Source organism: Panicum hallii, chromosome 4 (genome assembly GCF_002211085.1).
Source record: "Panicum hallii strain FIL2 chromosome 4, PHallii_v3.1, whole genome shotgun sequence".
In the NCBI taxonomy this organism is placed as follows: domain Eukaryota; kingdom Viridiplantae; phylum Streptophyta; class Magnoliopsida; order Poales; family Poaceae; genus Panicum; species Panicum hallii.
Window position 1 is genome coordinate 3,302,052 of NC_038045.1, and position 16,986 is coordinate 3,319,037.

General features: G+C 43.3%; 2 protein-coding genes across 11 annotated transcripts; both read left to right on the forward strand.

Annotated features, from left to right (window-relative positions):
• Positions 1–221: 221 nt before the first annotated feature.
• LOC112888754 (ATP-dependent zinc metalloprotease FTSH 2, chloroplastic) lies at positions 222–4,665 on the forward strand. The gene is made up of 5 exons (XM_025955077.1): positions 222–485; positions 1,216–2,358; positions 2,895–3,208; positions 3,672–3,912; positions 4,149–4,665. Exons 2-5 carry the CDS (start codon positions 1,225–1,227, stop codon positions 4,491–4,493), a joined length of 2,034 nt encoding a protein of 677 aa, XP_025810862.1. The 5' UTR covers positions 222–485; positions 1,216–1,224; the 3' UTR covers positions 4,494–4,665.
• Positions 4,666–5,388: 723 nt separating this feature from the next.
• On the forward strand, positions 5,389–15,126 carry LOC112888836. 10 transcript variants are annotated; one of them, XM_025955181.1, is made up of 17 exons: positions 5,389–6,332; positions 8,065–8,553; positions 8,690–8,836; positions 8,921–10,879; positions 10,966–11,082; positions 11,256–11,438; positions 11,534–11,596; positions 11,702–11,773; positions 11,840–12,109; positions 12,954–13,073; positions 13,558–13,617; positions 13,725–13,765; positions 13,931–14,008; positions 14,099–14,183; positions 14,282–14,511; positions 14,592–14,822; positions 14,977–15,126. In XM_025955181.1, the coding sequence occupies exons 1-15, from the start codon at positions 5,472–5,474 to the stop codon at positions 14,408–14,410; spliced, it is 4,674 nt and encodes a 1,557-aa protein (XP_025810966.1). In that variant the 5' UTR covers positions 5,389–5,471; the 3' UTR covers positions 14,411–14,511; positions 14,592–14,822; positions 14,977–15,126. The 10 variants fall into 10 exon arrangements, with proteins under 10 accessions (XP_025810966.1, XP_025810968.1, XP_025810971.1 ...); XM_025955183.1 differs by having other exon boundaries at positions 8,702–8,836; XM_025955186.1 differs by having other exon boundaries at positions 5,389–6,318; positions 8,417–8,553.
• Positions 15,127–16,986: the final 1,860 nt, after the last annotated feature.

The following is a 16,986-nucleotide window of genomic DNA, read 5'->3' on the forward strand; positions in this document are numbered from 1 at the left end:
GTGAGTTGAGTTCAGCTGCCACGACACCTAAATGACGCCCCAAAAAAGCGGAGATTTTTCACTTGGACCAGGAAGAATTTCTGATATTTCTTCGCTCACCTCCAGGAGCTAGGAGCCAGGACCTGGGCGGCTGGGCTTCTTGGCTACTGCAAGTCTGCTTGCAACTCCGTCTAGGTGGGCTCATCTCTTCCTTATCGACGCTGTGGCCGCCGAGCCGCCCACGTCGCCCCTCGCCCAAGGCCCCAACCCCACCCCGACCTCTCTTCTTCGGCGAGACAATCCCCACGCAACCGCGCACCGGGAGCCGGAACAAGCGGAGGGGGAGAAAAATCTGCGCTCGTCCGCCTCGCCTCGCCTCGCCAGTGTGCTCGCCTACTTATACACTCCGCTCGCTCGCTCCCTCCATCCCTTGGCTACTCGGCCTTGCTTCCTTCCCCTCTCCCCCACCTCCCGGCTCCGGCTCCGGCTCCGGTCCACACACACAGGTGCGTGCGCGTCTTCGATTCCGCGATTCCGCGTGTGCGTTTTGGTGATTGATTCTAGCACCAGGTTGGTTGAATCGAGCCTGGTGTTGTGAGGGATTGGGGTTCTCAAGCTGCTTTTGCGTTGCTTGATTTTTGGGTTGGGAGCGGGCCTTGCAGCATCTTTGTGGCTCGATGTTTAGCTTGAAGAGAGGGGAGAAGTAGGAGTGTCGGTGTGTCGTGCTAAACTAGGATCCGCCAGTAGGATAGCGATTTTTTTAAAAGCTTGTTCTGTTGAATTAGCTTGTCGATTTTCAAGGAGAAGGCCTGACGGGTGACTGTATATGGATGATCATACCTTAGAAGGCTGATGATTGTACCTGCTTGCAGACTTGCAGTTGAGTAAGGGACAGAATGGTTTGGTCGCTTGTAGTTAGTGTAATTACTAGTAGCTCTTGAATAGAAAATCTTCTTATGAATCATATTCTGTGTTTACTTGTTCCGAAGCATTCTACGTCCTTCGGTTCTCCACAGAGATCTTCCATATACCCATTCGCAATTCCATTGGGACTAAAAAATTGTACCCGTGATTGTTTCAGTCAAATTAAATTGATTGTTTCAGTCAAATTAAATTGGAACTAATGATATAGAACAGTAAATTAAGCTCCTGAACACCCATTCCCCCCCTTTTTTTGTTTTACTTTGCAGCAACTGTTATTTTCTCTTGTTGACATGGTGTCCGTCCATTTTTCAGTGAGCAAAGATGGTGCCACCATCTATGAGCCTTGCTGCAAAGGGGGTGCTTCCCTTCTCAGTACTTACTTCAAGCGGCGTTACACAAAGGCCAGTGTCAGTGACTGCTTCCTTGGAGCACAAGACCAGTGATGCCAGAAGGAAGTTCCTTAAACTTGCTCTTGGGAACCTTGGAGTTGGGCTGCCCACCCTGTTGGGTGCTAAGAAAGCTCTCGCTGATGAGCAGGGTGTCTCTTCCTCAAGGATGTCTTACTCGAGGTTCCTTGAGTACCTTGACAAGGACAGAGTGAAGAAGGTTGATTTGTTTGAGAATGGGACAATTGCTATCGTGGAGGCCATCTCTCCTGAGCTTGGCAATCGTGTGCAGAGAGTCCGTGTGCAGCTTCCAGGTCTAAGCCAGGAGCTTCTTCAGAAGTTGAGGGAAAAGAACATTGATTTTGCCGCACACAGCAACCAGGAGGACTCTGGTTCCCTTCTGTTCAACCTTATCGGAAATTTGGCATTCCCCCTTATCCTCATTGGTGGTCTATTTTTGCTGTCAAGAAGGGCACAAGGTGGCCTTGGTGGACCCAATGGTCCTGGCTTTCCCCTTGGTTTTGGTCAATCTAGGGCCAAGTTTCAGATGGAACCCAACACTGGTGTTACATTTGATGATGTTGCTGGCGTTGATGAAGCAAAGCAAGACTTCATGGAAGTGGTCGAGTTCTTGAAGAAGCCTGAAAGATTCACTGCTGTTGGTGCTCGCATTCCTAAAGGTGTTCTTCTTGTTGGTCCACCTGGAACTGGTAAAACATTGCTTGCCAAGGCAATTGCTGGAGAGGCTGGTGTGCCATTTTTCTCAATTTCGGGCTCTGAGTTTGTGGAGATGTTTGTTGGTGTTGGTGCTTCCCGAGTTCGTGATCTTTTCAAGAAGGCCAAGGAGAATGCTCCTTGCATAGTGTTTGTTGATGAAATTGATGCTGTTGGTAGGCAAAGAGGTACAGGTATTGGTGGTGGAAATGATGAAAGGGAGCAGACTCTCAACCAACTGTTGACTGAAATGGATGGTTTTGAGGGAAACACTGGAATTATTGTTATTGCTGCCACTAACCGAGCTGACATCTTGGATTCCGCTTTACTTAGGCCTGGACGCTTTGACAGACAGGTTAGTTTTTTTATTTGGAATTTTGGATGTTAACATTTGTATGGATTCTATCTGTCAATGCATTCCATTCCTAACACAGTTAAGTAGTTAAGTGAGTGTTTGTTCCAGTTAAAGTCATTCTGTTTGATCATGATTTATTTTTCTGTCTTAGTGAAGTTGTCAACTGCATGCTTGCAAAAATTAAGTCCAGCCATTTTATAGCTGAAAGTTCAACACCCATATTATTTCCTTTGTCCTCTCTTCATTCCAAATTATAGGTCGTTTTGGCTTTTTAGTTTTATTAATGCATCTAGATATACGCTAAGTCTAGATACGTAGCAAAAACTATGATCTAGAAAAGCCAAAATGACCTATAATTTGGAATGGAGGGAGTAGATTACTAAGCTGATTGCCTCCACCTAGTTCCTCTTAGGTTTGTCTAGTTTTTTTCCCCTAATACTAAGCTGATGGCCTGATCCATTTAGTTCAGAGCTTGAGTCATCTTTCATTCACTACCTGAAAGCTATCTAGATCTTAATTTGAAATTTGTTTCCCAGGTGTCTGTTGATGTTCCTGATGTACGTGGAAGGACAGAGATTCTGAAAGTGCACGGTGGCAACAAGAAGTTTGATCCTGATGTTTCTCTTGATGTCATAGCAATGAGAACACCTGGGTTCAGTGGAGCAGACTTGGCAAACCTTCTGAATGAAGCAGCCATACTGGCAGGCCGACGTGGGAGGACAGCAATTTCTTCAAAAGAGATTGATGATTCAATTGACAGAATAGTGGCTGGCATGGAAGGAACTGTGATGACAGATGGGAAGAGCAAAAGTCTTGTTGCTTACCATGAAGTTGGGCATGCGATTTGCGGGTAAGAGATGGCATTTTCTTTGAATCTTCCTCTTTGCAGATATTTTCTCCTTTATCTTAAGCATTGGATTGGAATTGTGTTACTTTAGGTTGGTGGGTTTCTTAGTTGTGCATTTGAAGTATTTCAATTACTCTAGGTAGTGCTTGTGTTAATGTGGTTTGTAAAGCTGGCTAGCTAATTTTCTTGTCTTAAATGGTCTGGTAATTAGAAGAACGACAGGGCAGTTATTTGGTGTTGGAATAGAGTACAACTTCTACTTGTTATTTAACTAATGGCCCGTTCCTGTGGTGTATGTACTAAGTGGCACCTTTTCTATTTCTGTTTTTGTCCTCTGAGAAGCACATGGTATCTTTGTGGTTTCAGTTTTGAGTTATTTGTGTGCCTTTTTTCTGTTCTTTTTCTGGTAAACATTCCATGTCAAACTTCTATGCAATCCCATTCATTTATGGAAATCTCTTTGCAGAACTTTGACACCTGGCCATGATCCTGTCCAAAAGGTTACCTTAGTTCCAAGGGGTCAAGCTCGTGGTCTTACATGGTTTATCCCAATGGATGACCCAACGCTGATCTCCAGGCAGCAACTCTTTGCCAGAATTGTTGGTGGTCTTGGTGGTAGAGCTGCTGAGGAGGTCATATTTGGAGAGCCTGAGGTGACAACGGGAGCTGCTGGTGACTTGCAGCAAATCACCGGCTTAGCCAAGCAGGTATGCTCCCTTTATATGCGGCTTTATCAATATGAACTGGAAATAGTAGCCAGAACTTTGCAATTCCTTCTGAACCATTTGTGGTTTCTGACTGATATCTACGAAATGAATTCTAAAAAAACCATGCTGCAACATGCTAGAGCCTGCTAAAATTGTTGGAAATCTGTAGACCTCTTGTCTCAACTATTAACTTAATCTTTGTTGCTGACTGTACTGAGATCATAATATTTATGCAGATGGTCGTAACGTTTGGTATGTCAGAGATTGGTCCATGGTCTCTGATGGAGGGCGGAGCACAGAGTGGAGATGTCATAATGAGAATGATGGCAAGGAACTCCATGTCGGAGAAGCTCGCGGAGGACATTGATTCGGCTGTGAAGCGGTTGTCAGATGAGGCCTATGAGATCGCTTTGAGCCACATTAGGAACAACAGGGAGGCAATTGACAAGATTGTTGAGGTGCTCATTGAGAAGGAGACATTGAACGGAGACGAATTCCGGGCAATTCTTTCTGAGTTTGTGGAGATCCCTGTCGAGAACCGGGTTCCCCCAGCCACACCGGCCGCAGCTCTCCCTGCCTAAATTCTTAGTTTTGTAGGGGAAATTTGTTGTTGTAAGATGTTCATATTTTGGATTCTTGGTGTACACTAACTCTACTTCACCAGCCGGATTTTTGGTACACTACATGTAACTTACTTGGTGAATTATAGTAACTGTAATTAGCTTAAAAGGCTCCTGGCAACATTTTAAATTTCTCGCTTCTGATCGAGTGAGATCGCTTGCTGACTTGTTCGTTGAACAGACAATTCCTTGTGATAAAACTATGCTTGAATTAAAAACTACTCCCTCTATTCTAAATTATTAGTTGTTTTAACTTTTTTAGATTTATAGATTTTACTATATACCTGTATAATATATATGTAGATGTATAATAAAAACGCTAAAATAATTATAATTTGGAACGGAGGGAGAAGCTTCATTTTCTTGATGAAACAGACTCAGCATTGGATCCGCAAATTGCCACGTTTTCAACAACAATTCTACCTAGCAAAGTTGCAGCTGCACTTACACTTTTGTTAGGTATGATCGCATTGCAAAATTTGCATCTGGTTTCGATCGTCCTAACTCCTAAAGCCTCATCGGCTTACCCAAAATTGAGGCTGCTTTCTTCACAAGTTGCTATAGAATGATGCTTTCCAACAACATGCTTAGATCATATTATGAAACTGACCTCACCAATAGCTCATTCTAGATCAAGAAAGGGAATAAAGCACACAAGTAAAACTAAAACGGTCACCAACGCATCACAATTCACAAAGATTGACAGCCCAGCCACACCTGTCAATGTCACTAGGACAAAAATGTAAAAAACACAGGTGCGCCTGGCCCAAAAGTAAAAAAACAAGGACCTATATGTAAATATGAATAAATACACGTACTCAGTTATACAAATTCCTCCTCCGCGTTCCAAGACCGGACCCGACCGGAACAAGGCTCCAGGCCCACCACAGCTGCCACTCCTCCCCATTCCCGACCAACCACCGACGCGGCCGCTCCACCATGGCGTCCGCCTCCGCCTCGCCGCGCACCATGCGGGAGCTCATGGACGCCCTCACCGCGCACCTCTCCCTGTACCACGCCGCCGCGAACCCTAGGCCCCCCGCCTCCTCCTCCTCGTCACCGCGCGCCGCGATCCTCCGGTGGCTCGCCTCCCTCTCCCCCGCCGCGCGTGCCGCGGCCGCCACCTCCCACCTCAGCCCCGCCGCGGCCGCTGCGCTGCTCTCCATGCTCCGCCGCCTCCGCCTCCGGGGCCACTCCTCCTTCTTTGTCCTCCACTCCTCGTCCCCGTCCTCCGCCGCGCGCGGGGCCGAGGAGCCCACCGTCCTCTCGCGGCTCTCGCGCGGCCTCCTCGCCCGCGCCGCGGCGGGCTCCCGGGCGCACGCGCTCCTCTTCGCCAACCTCCTGCTCTTCCCCTCCTCCTCCGCGTCTTCGCGGTGCCCCGACGCGATCACCGTCGCCGAGGCATTCCTCGCCGACCTCGATGGCTTTGTCGCAGCCATGGACGAGATCTCCGGCGGGAGGTTCCTATGCTCCGGGGAAGGGGAGGTGGACCTGAACGCGCTCGCATGCCAGGATTTCCCGGAGCTGCCCTGGCTGAATGCGAAGGGGTACTACGTGATCGAGGAGTTTGTGGCCAACAGGTTGGAGATCGCGCTGCGGATGTCTTGGGCGGCGGCAGGGGGAGGTGGAGTTGGAGGCAGGAAGGCGGCGAGAGTTGGGAAGGGTGTGAAGGAGAAGGCTGGGCTCGCTGCAAACGCGTTCTGGAGGGAGAAGGGATATGTGGATTGGTGGATGAGGCTGGAGCCTCGGATGAGAGCAAGGATCATGGGGGCATTCTTTGGAAAAGGTGCAGTGGCCCTGGTAATGTGCTTTCTACTCTGCATTTTTGAAGTAATTTACCGTCATGGATTTCAAATACCATAGGGTTGGATTTCTTAGTTGTATGCCTTGTTTGCATTAGTGAACTCCAGATTTTATAAACATTTCTGCAATTTCCTTAGATTTTTTTGGGTATGATTTTAATTCAAGTGAAATCATGGTTTGGGATAAGATATCTTGGTTATTACATGAATCTATTGTCAAACTGTGTTGTCTAATAAAAGGTGATTTAGTTATGATGTGCTTGAGGTAAATAAATGTGATTTGTGTTTATTATGGGTGGTAGATTCCATACTGATGCATTTTGGGTATCTATTGTTGACTTGTTATTGTAAGAAACAAAATGTGGAAAGGCCGTTGATGGTGATGGAAGAATGGAAATGGTGACAGAAATAACATGGCATACACTAATTTCTAACCATCTTGTTTCCTAAAATCAGTTGAGAGAAAACAAGCCAGCATGCTTAACCATGTAATGGGTCCTTGGAAAGGAAGTGGCAGAAAATTGCCTTTTCTTGTATTGATGTTAACTTATGCAAGTGTAGGTGCACCTTTAAATAAAAAACAAGCAAGGCAATTTAGTAGGTCCTGTAAAAAAGTATGTGAATAGTATGACAGTGCCTGGCTCATAAATATGATGATGGATAGATTTCACATATATACATGTAATTGGATTAAACATTAATTCTCCTCTTGTTATGGAATTACAGACAGAAGTTGGTTATTCTGTTATGTTTGTGCTGAGCAAAAAGCTCTCTTTTGCTGAAATAGCCATACTAACGTGATCCATCTATTTGGCAAAGTTATGTTGCTTTCGAAATATGCATGCTTTATCTAACTGAAGTCTCAGCACAGTCCTAAATGATTGGGTCCTTTGGAAGTTGAGAAATGATATAGTGTTTAATGGCGCCTCGCCGAGGATTGATCAGGCCCTTCTCCTGGCACAGAACGAGGCCGATCTCTGGATGCTAGCAGGCGCCAAAGGATTGTCTGGTCTGGTCGCGCTCGACCTGGTGGTTAGCAGTGTGTGGTGGTAGTTGTGGTCGACTCATGTTTGATACGGGCGCGTTTGTATTTTAAACCCAGGGTGTGTGTGGGGGTGCGTGTGTGTTTGTATGGCTATTTTTAGCCATTCTACTTCTTTCTTAATGCAATGATACGCAGCTCTCCTGCGTATTCGAGAAAAAAGTCCTAAACGATTAATGAATCCATGACATCTGTTATATAGTGGAACCAGCACTATCATGCCCTTTCTAAGAAGTTAAAAAAACTGAAGATCAGATTGTGAAGTGTTCTTCTCTCTGGCATGTGGTCCAATAAATAAAATTTTGAGGCACTGTTCAATAAATACAATTTTGAGGCACTCTGCATGTTTCACTAGTATTTTTGGGAGTCATTTTATGTAACAGTCACTGCAACATGTTTAGCACAAGTTGTCCAATTCTAGTATGATTTTTTTGTGTGGTATCCTCAATTTAGTGTGAATGCCCTCATTTTTCTTGAAGTAAGTTATGTCTTTGTTGAATCTTGATGTGTTTTATGTTAGCCCAACCATGTTGACGTGGAGTAACAAAAGGACAACTCTTTATCACCCCATACAGGGTTGCTTTAATACTGTGATTGGGAGGAGAATCACTAAACTTGGTGTGCAATCGTCCTGAGCATGTTGCTATGCCTCAAGCACATCTAATATGGTAATAGTTCAAGTTTGCAGGCTAATGAGATGGTTGGAGGATCAGATATTGCTTGGGATAATTTCTCCTTCTGCTTAGGTGAATCAGGATCATTTGTGGCAGATAAATCTTGTGAATGTACACGGCAGTCTTTCTTCAGAAAGAATCGGGCTTGTTCCATTGACATTGCAAACATTATGTCTTGTAGCAAGAAGCCTATATTTGCTAAAGAGTTGAAAAGACTGAAACTAGTTGAGGAGATAGTGTGTTTGAAGAACAACATTACTTGCTGTGGTGGTGATGCAATCTTTTTCACTTCATTATCTTTGGCTCCTACTGCTGCTGATGATATACTTATGAAATTACGAGGGCTCCTTATGGTGGTGTCAACAGAAAGCATAAATCTTGAACTTATTGGGGATGGAGATCCAAAAAAGAAAGATGTTGAGAAGATCAGTGGTGGTTCTCGGAAAGGAAAGAAGAAGTCTAACACCTTGAAAAAGCTAACTGCATCTGCTAAACCATCCAAGGTATTGTTGTTTTGATGCTCTGCTAGTCTGCTTGCTATAGTTATGTTTTTGACCGAATCTGCTTGCTATATTATTGCAATAGGCATAGGATATATGCTTCACTGAGTATATGAAGTTGTTACTAGTTAACCTAAAGACTTTTTTCCAGGATAACGGCTGCAGTAGTTCAGAAAGTCGCAATTGTAGGCCTTTACCCAGCCAGTGCCATGCATCTGCTGGAGGTACTGCTGATGGACCTCCATCTGAAGAAACTCCTTGCAAGGAAATTATACCCACAATGAAGGTTTGTAAGATTTATTTCACACAATCTTTTTTGTTTGGTTGTTCATTAATTCATGACTTATGAGGGACATCCTCTGTATTTTAGGAGCAAACTGTTGGGTTGGATGACTGCAAGAATCAATGTAACAAAAAGAAGAACAAGCGTAAAGGGAAAACAAAACTATCAAATCTTACGAGACCTGAGAGCCCAAGATCTACCAAATTGAAAACAGGAGTTCCCCATATTGCTACAGATGCCGCACATAAACCTGTTGAAGAAGTCGATGTCTCACCTCATCACCCATCTTATGTCCATCCTTCCAAGAGTGAGATCTCTGAAGCAGTTAGCTGTTCTGACTCTTCCATTTTATCTAATGGAACAAATATAATAGCCAGCAGAAAGGCCACAAAACTTGAAAACCCTACTAGAGTTAGCTCATCAGTTACTACAGAACATTTTCAAAGTGCCAATGAATATGATGCCTTCAATATGGATGAACAGGCCTCATCGTATATCAGTCAAAGTGAATCGATGGCTCGGACATCGTCATGTTTACCTTCAGGAATCAACATCTTCTCTTCCAATAATCTGCACGGAAGCTCTGTTGGCTCCTTGGTAAGATCTGCACAGGAAAAAACTGGCTGTGATGAGAAACATGTGGAACATAAATCTTTAGCAACAAAGGACAAACTTTTACCTTCTGTTATTCCTGCCAACATGCTTCAAAGTGCTATAAGTGACAATGGTGCAGTAATGAAAAATAGTGGTGGTGAATATTATGTATACAACAGGAACCTACTGGGAGGAACATCATATGAATGGCCCAGTGTAACACCATCTCATTTTGTATCTCCTGAAATGCAACAGCGTCCAGCTGCAGCAGACAGGTTGCATCTTGATGGTTACAAATGGCCAACTCAATTCAACCAACCCTTTCTTTCTGCTAACCATCAGGTGAGGAATCCGCCGATCGATGCTGGATGCAATCAAATGTTACCTTCTCTAGCGGTGCCACTAAGTTTTGATTGGCCTCCTGTTTTTAGAGGTTATGGTAAAAATGCGGCTGTAAGTTATGATCCATTGTATACCCCACAGATGCAATCTTCTGCTTGGTCAGGGTTCCCTGCTCAACTAATGCAAAGAGGGGGTATTTGCAGTGACAGTGACATTGGGGATGATTCTGAAAGCTACTGGTTTTCTGAAGAAGAATCAGATAGCCGTGCACATTCTGGAAGAGATATTAACCAATACTTTGGTGGAGGTGTGATGTATTGGAGTCCTGCAGAACATGCAGGAACTGGCTTTTCTAGGCCACCATCTCTTAGTTCAGATGATAGCGCCTGGGCTTGGCATGAGGCTGATGTTATACGAGTCGTTGATGATGTAGCTAATGGGATTCCATCTACACACGCAAATGGTGTATCATCACCACCCTCCACTCCATCCTGTTCTCAAAATGAATCTTTTGATCCTGCTGCTCACTCAATAACAGGGAATGGCATCAATAATGAAGCTCTGACCTCTCCATCTTCTACGCAAGAGAGTCCTGAAGATAAATCAACTTCAGTTGCAAAGAGTGTGTCTTGTGGCAGTGAAGTAGTTAAGGGAGATACATTGCCATATTCTATGCTGCGGCCTATAGTTGTTCCTATACCACGAAGGTCATCAAGATCTGACATTAAGGCAGGTCATGATCACAGGAGCCCATGTGTACCATCAACAAGGAGGGACATACCTCTTCCAAGAAGACCTCCATCACCAGTAGTACTTAGTGTTCCTCGCGTGCCTCGGCCACCACCTCCTTCACCTGCAGGAGAGTCAAGAAAAAGAGGATTCCCGATTGTTAGATCTGGCAGCTCAAGTCCTCGTCATTGGGGGATGAGAGGTTTATTTTCTGAAGACAAAATATTTCATAGAGCTCAGTTTTGCTTGGATGGTCCTGAAGTTGTATGGCCTTCATGGGGAAACAAGGGAACTTCTTCTGGTACATTGGTGCAATCAATTGAGGATACTGTTCTGCAGGACCACCTTGTTAAGATTTCACAGCTATCTCGTGATCAACATGTAAGGATGTAATTTTCAATCTTCCGTCAGTAGTGAGAATGATCATTTATTTGTCTTTCCTTTATTTCTAAAATAAATTTTTGCAGCCAGATGCGGCATTACCTGTACAGCCACCAGATATGCTAAATGGCTCGTCTCACAAGGCATCCCTCTCTTTGATGCACAATGCTCTACATGAAGAAATAGATCAATTCTGTAAGCAGGTATATCCCTTTTTCTTCTGCCTCTGGCATCACTATTCATCTTTGTGTGGTATTGGATCTTTATCTTACTCTGACGCCTAATGAATTGTATGTCATGACTCATGCCTATATTTGTGTCAGTAAAATCTCCCCTTTTCTAAGCATGTATTGATTCCATTTGTAAAACCTGCAAGGTTGCTGCTGGTAATCTGGTGAGGAGGCCCTATATAAACTGGGCTGTCAAAAGAGTCACACGGTGCTTGCAGGTTCTGTGGCCTCGCTCCCGTACAAATCTATTTGGCTCAAATGCCACTGGTTTGGCTCTTCCAACTAGTGACGTTGATCTTGTAGTTTCTCTTCCCCCTGTCCGAAACCTGGTGAGTTGCATGACTATTAACAGTGTATAACAAGTTAGTTCAAGTGCATCTGTTCTCCATATTATTGTGGATAATAAAGTTATTGTTGCGTTCAGGAACCTATTAAAGAAGCTGGAATTTTGGAAGGCCGGAATGGCATCAAGGAAACATGCCTACAGGTACTTTATTTGGCTTACATATGAACACACAACAGACATGCTTGCATGCTAAGAGGAAAAAGAAATTTCCTTTTCTTTTCACATGAACCATCCTTTTCCTTTCAGCATGCAGCAAGGTGTCTTACAAACCAAGACTGGGTTAGGAGTGATTCCCTTAAAACAGTCGAAAACACAGCTGTAAGTGGCTTTCTTTTGCTAGTTTCATTATCTACTTTACTTTCCTCATGCTTACATTATTTGCAGATACCTGTGATCATGCTTGTAGCAGATGTACCTTGTGACACAAATACGTTCAACGAGTATTCTTCAGTACTGGATAGCTCACAAGAATATTCAGTTAATGTGCTTGGAGAACAAGGGAGTCCTCCTCAGTCTGATACCTCTAGTTCAGAAGGCAGCGCCATGCTGGTGTCCTCAAAATTGAATAAGGACGATTGTGATATTGTGCAGTCAATTCGTCTTGATATAAGTTTCAAATCGCCATCCCACACAGGACTGCAGACTACTGAGTTGGTAAATCAGAATTCTATTGTCTGAATATTCAAAGAAAATAAGAGTTCTTCTCTATTATTGTTAGTTCCAAGTTTAAGTTTCATTCAAATATTTTGTTTGGACCTGTTTGATTAGAGTCTGGTAGCTGTCTTGTATTCTAATAGAAATTTAACTTGTAGCAAACATTTGAATATTTTGGACAATTAGTAATAAACACTACATGAATGAGCTAACATAAGCACATGCATAATACAACGTGGAACATCAGCTGGATATATCTAAGTATCATCTTATTTTGACATTCTGTGTGAATTGTGATATACATGCAATGTTGCCATTTTTGGTGTTCTAAACAAAATGGTTCTTTTATCTTTTACCTTAGTTCCTATGCCATATTGAACTTTTAGTTTAGTAATTTTTTCTTAAAACATGATGATAATTCAAATTCTATTTGCAATTCATTCATAATGCCATCATGCGAATCATACATAAAGTTGCTATGTGTTCTCACAAATGGAGTAATGTTTTCATGTTGTTGCCAACATGCGTACATGCATGTTGCCTCCAAAGATCATAAGGATGAGATAAGAAACATTATAAGAATCATGATACTTTTGGAGTTAAATTTGCTTTATAACACTTTCAGGTTTGAGGTTTTAAGTTTTTAGCTGTATGAATGAGCAGCCAGCCAGCTGCTTAGTAGTTGTGGAACTTTTGACTAGATAAAGCACACACCACACACATTGTTGCTAATGATATATTAAAACATGTACGTGAATTTTGCAAGTTGGAATTACGAAGCAGTAAGCAGGATTCCCCTGCCTATTTGCTCACCTTCTTATTCATTTATTTATTTATTCTACAGGTACGTGAGTTGACACAGCAATTTCCTGCAGTTGTACCTCTTGCATTGATTCTCAAGAAGTTTTTGGCTGACCGGAGTTTGGACCACCCCTATTCAGGTGGTCTAAGCTCTTACTGTTTGGTATGTAGCTTTTCCAAATAGCTCTGCATTTGCTTCATTGGAAATTTATGGCTATTACAGTATTGCGCTGGACAGCTTCTTTCGTATACATGAATGATGCTTTATGCTTATGCAGACCTTTATGTTTAGTAGATTAATCGTGGTTCTATATTTTTTACCATGAGTTTATCTATGGTTGGGTTAATCTGTCTGAAACTCTGGATTAACCCTTTTCTAGAGATGATGTTCCACTTGTACAGATATTAATATTTGTATTTTCTTTGACATTGGAACACAAGCAGAGCACAGTTTAGCAAACTTTTATTTGCTTATATCATGTGATCTTTGTCAGTTCAGTTCAAACTTACTAGCCTGTATTAATTTCCATGTTAGCATATTATGTTGATCTATGGCATTTTACCTGATCCAGTTTTTCTCTGGAATCATATTCGTATTTTGAGAGGACCTCTAAAAATAATGCTTCAATTTTAAATATTATTTGCAGGTGCTATTAATTGTTCGTTTTCTCCAGCATGAGCATCATCTTGGTCGGCCTATCAACCAAGTAAGTTGCGAATCTTGAGCACCCTAGGTGTGTTTGAGTTACTACTCTATCTGTGGTCTAGTTTTTATTTCCTTGTAATCATTTCCGTAATGTGTATAATTTGGCAGAATCTGGGCAGCCTTTTGATGGATTTCTTGTACTTTTTTGGGTAAGAAAATACCCCTGAACATTTTGTTTTTAACAATTATATGGGGCCAAACAATTGCATCAATGTGCCTGAAGCCCTAAATGTTAATAGGGCCTTGTGTATGTTTTCCCTTTCGGAACAGCTACTGTTGTGTATCTTGCATATAATTTGTAATTTTAATGTCAGGAACATATTTGATCCACGCCATATGCGTATTTCCATCCAAGGAAGTGGAATTTATTTGAATCGAGAAAGAGGGCATAGGTAATAAAGTTCAATGTCACTATTTTACATCGTTTGCTCCTGTCACCTACAGTGTTATTTTTCTGTATGTAAATATACTTCATTTTGCAGCATTGATCCAATTCACATTGATGATCCACTTTGCCCTGCTAACAATGTGGGCAGGAATTGTTTCCGCATTCACCAATGTATTAAGGTTAGTTATAATTCTCCCTTATTTTGTATTCAGACATAAATATATGGGTAGGAAACTGCAGGTTGAGAACTCACACCATCTTTTGATTGATATGAAAGGCTTTTGCAGATGCTTTTGCTGTACTAGAGAACGAGCTACTGCAGTTCAGTTCAGAATGTAGCATGCCTGCATCATCATTCAATATACTAAAGAAAATAATCCCAAGTATTGATTCTGATGGGTTGTAGCTATAAAAAGAGGTAGGATTCCGCACACTACATTTGGTGTCAGGTTGGAATGACCTGTGCTGCCTTTTAGACACACTAATGGCTATGTAGCTGCTTAGAAGGTGAGTGTAGATGAACACTATTTCAATCTTAATCATTACCACATATTGACTGATGCACTTTGACATTAAACATGCTACAGCCTCGGTCTGCTGAGTTTGCTACCCCTGAATGGACGAAGAAGTAGATCTGCAAGATGGCCATATCCAACTGTATGAGCACTGGCGTGTTCATGTAATGATGCAAGATGCCTTGCTCCCTGATCAGACTGATGGATCGGAGGTGGATTTGTGTACTCAAGAGCACGGTGGTGCTTCATACATGGATGGCTGCTCTTTTACCTTTCTGGAAGAGCTCATTCATGTAACGCTGGGTAAGTGCATATCTCATGCTCATCCATTGATGCTATAATTGTTAGATCGTTTCACCTCTTGCCAATGGTATCTGTTGCCAAGGTACACTAACACTACAAGGGATTTTGCCGTTGGGTGAAAAACTAAAGTTGTGAAACCTCATTTGCTCCCTAGGCCCTTGGTGGTGCCAAAACTATTTTGTAGCAGAAATGAATTCGTCAAAGTATGCCCTGCTGGCCAGACCTGTAAGGTCACAACTAACAAAAGGAGCAGAGCAGGCCTTCCTGAACACTGAATATCACTGGAGATTGCTGGAGCACCGCTTCTACAACCATGTGAAGGCCGCAGGAACGCTCTGAAGTAAACGGAGCAGCATCAGGGAGGTGCTGGCACGTCTCCAGATTTGCCGTGCCGAGAACTTCCTTGGTGACTGGGGACGAGATGCAGATGCTGGTAGGCGGAGGGAACCGTGGCGAACTGGTGATGATGAGCACTTTCGATTGCCATGTATTGCTGGTTGCAGCTACTCTATCTCATGCTTTTGCAACGGCCCAAAATGTGAGCAGTTGCTCCTGTATTGCTGTACTGGCTTGTAACTGAAGCAAAACACGGTTTTGCTGCTTTGTAATGATTTTTCTAGGGTTAGTAGCAATCGAAAGGTTGTCCGACGCGATACGGCTGTAGTGCTGCATACAGTTCGCGCATTGTAAAAACACTGAACGAATGTTGCGAACATTATGAAACAATTACAAGAACGAGGTGCATTCTTACTACGGAGTAAACTTTTACACAAAAAGAATCGTGGTCAGCTGCAAGATTGTAGCGCTACTGGTAGACCTTTGAAATTTCAATCAGGGAATATTTTTTTTTTTGAATGGTCACCTTGGGAGAGCATCCCCACCTAAATATATTCAAAAGGTGCGGCAGACTACGTATCAAAGGTCTTATTTTTAGGAAAAATAAGATAAAACCTTACAATGCTCGGTTAAAAATTTGGTTAAAACCCTGATAACTTGCCTAGCTAAACTAGACCTCGTATAACACACCCTAGCACAAGGATAAATTTATAGCATAGCTATAGATTACAACAACATATCCTAGCACAAACATGAAATTGCGGCTTAACCGTGAATAACCACCGGCCGCAGCAAAGCTATGAGCCTGGGGCTTGGATTCACCTTGAGGACCTGGCACCATGCACAAGCTCATGATGCCCACCTCCGAGACAATGCCTCCAATAATGACTTGACGTTTAGACACCAACATTCCTCAATCCGGCATGATCTAGATTTTCACCAGTAAAGCTACCAAGAGAAACCATGATTCCTCTGGAACGACGCAGGGTAGAGAAAACTATCACGACGCCTCCAGGGAGATAGAGACGTCCACGGACGCAGCCGTCACAAGCACCGACAGCATGTCGCTGCAACAACCACTCTCAAACGGGGAATATTTCAAAAGGCACCCCTGCCGCTTGAGCTCCGCTGATTAATTGTTGTGGTTAACGGGCGCGTGCTGACGGATGGTATTCCATCTCCGCCGCATTGACTGATCACCTCTATTCGGCCGTTCGTTTCCAAGTTCCAGGTCGAATGCTCGGCGTGCCTCGTCTCTTCACCCGAGCAGTCGCCAGTTTTGTGCGGCACTGTGTAGTATAAATGGTCGGGAAGGAGAAGTGCTCGATGCAGCCCAAACTCAGTACGAATGGCATAGCTTTTAAAATACTAGACTTAAAATGATGAATTTAAATATTAAATTTAAAATGATGAATTTAAAATATTTTTTCTCAATTTTGTGACAACTAACCCGAGCCATAAAATTCTTGAAAGTTTTGAAAATTGCTATCTTGTTTGAATTTCTGTAAGCAATATGTAATAGCTTTTTGAGTTCTTGTTGTTGCAATATGTTCCTGGTGGTTTGATCTTGCTCTAGAAAAATTCTGGTGATTTTTGGAGCCTGGAAAGTTCTAGTGTACGAATTTTAAAGTTAAAACGTCATTTTTCCTTTTCCCTCCTCCCTGGGCCCACCCATCAGCCCCTCACCCCGCCTTGCCGTGCCTGCTCGCCTGCTGGGCAGCAGGGGCGCCGCCGCTCCTCGCCGTGCCGCCGCTCGCCACGCTGTCCAGCCCGCCGGTGCCGCAGGTGAGCCTCCCTATCGCGCCCTGGCCCCGTGCGTGCGCCATCC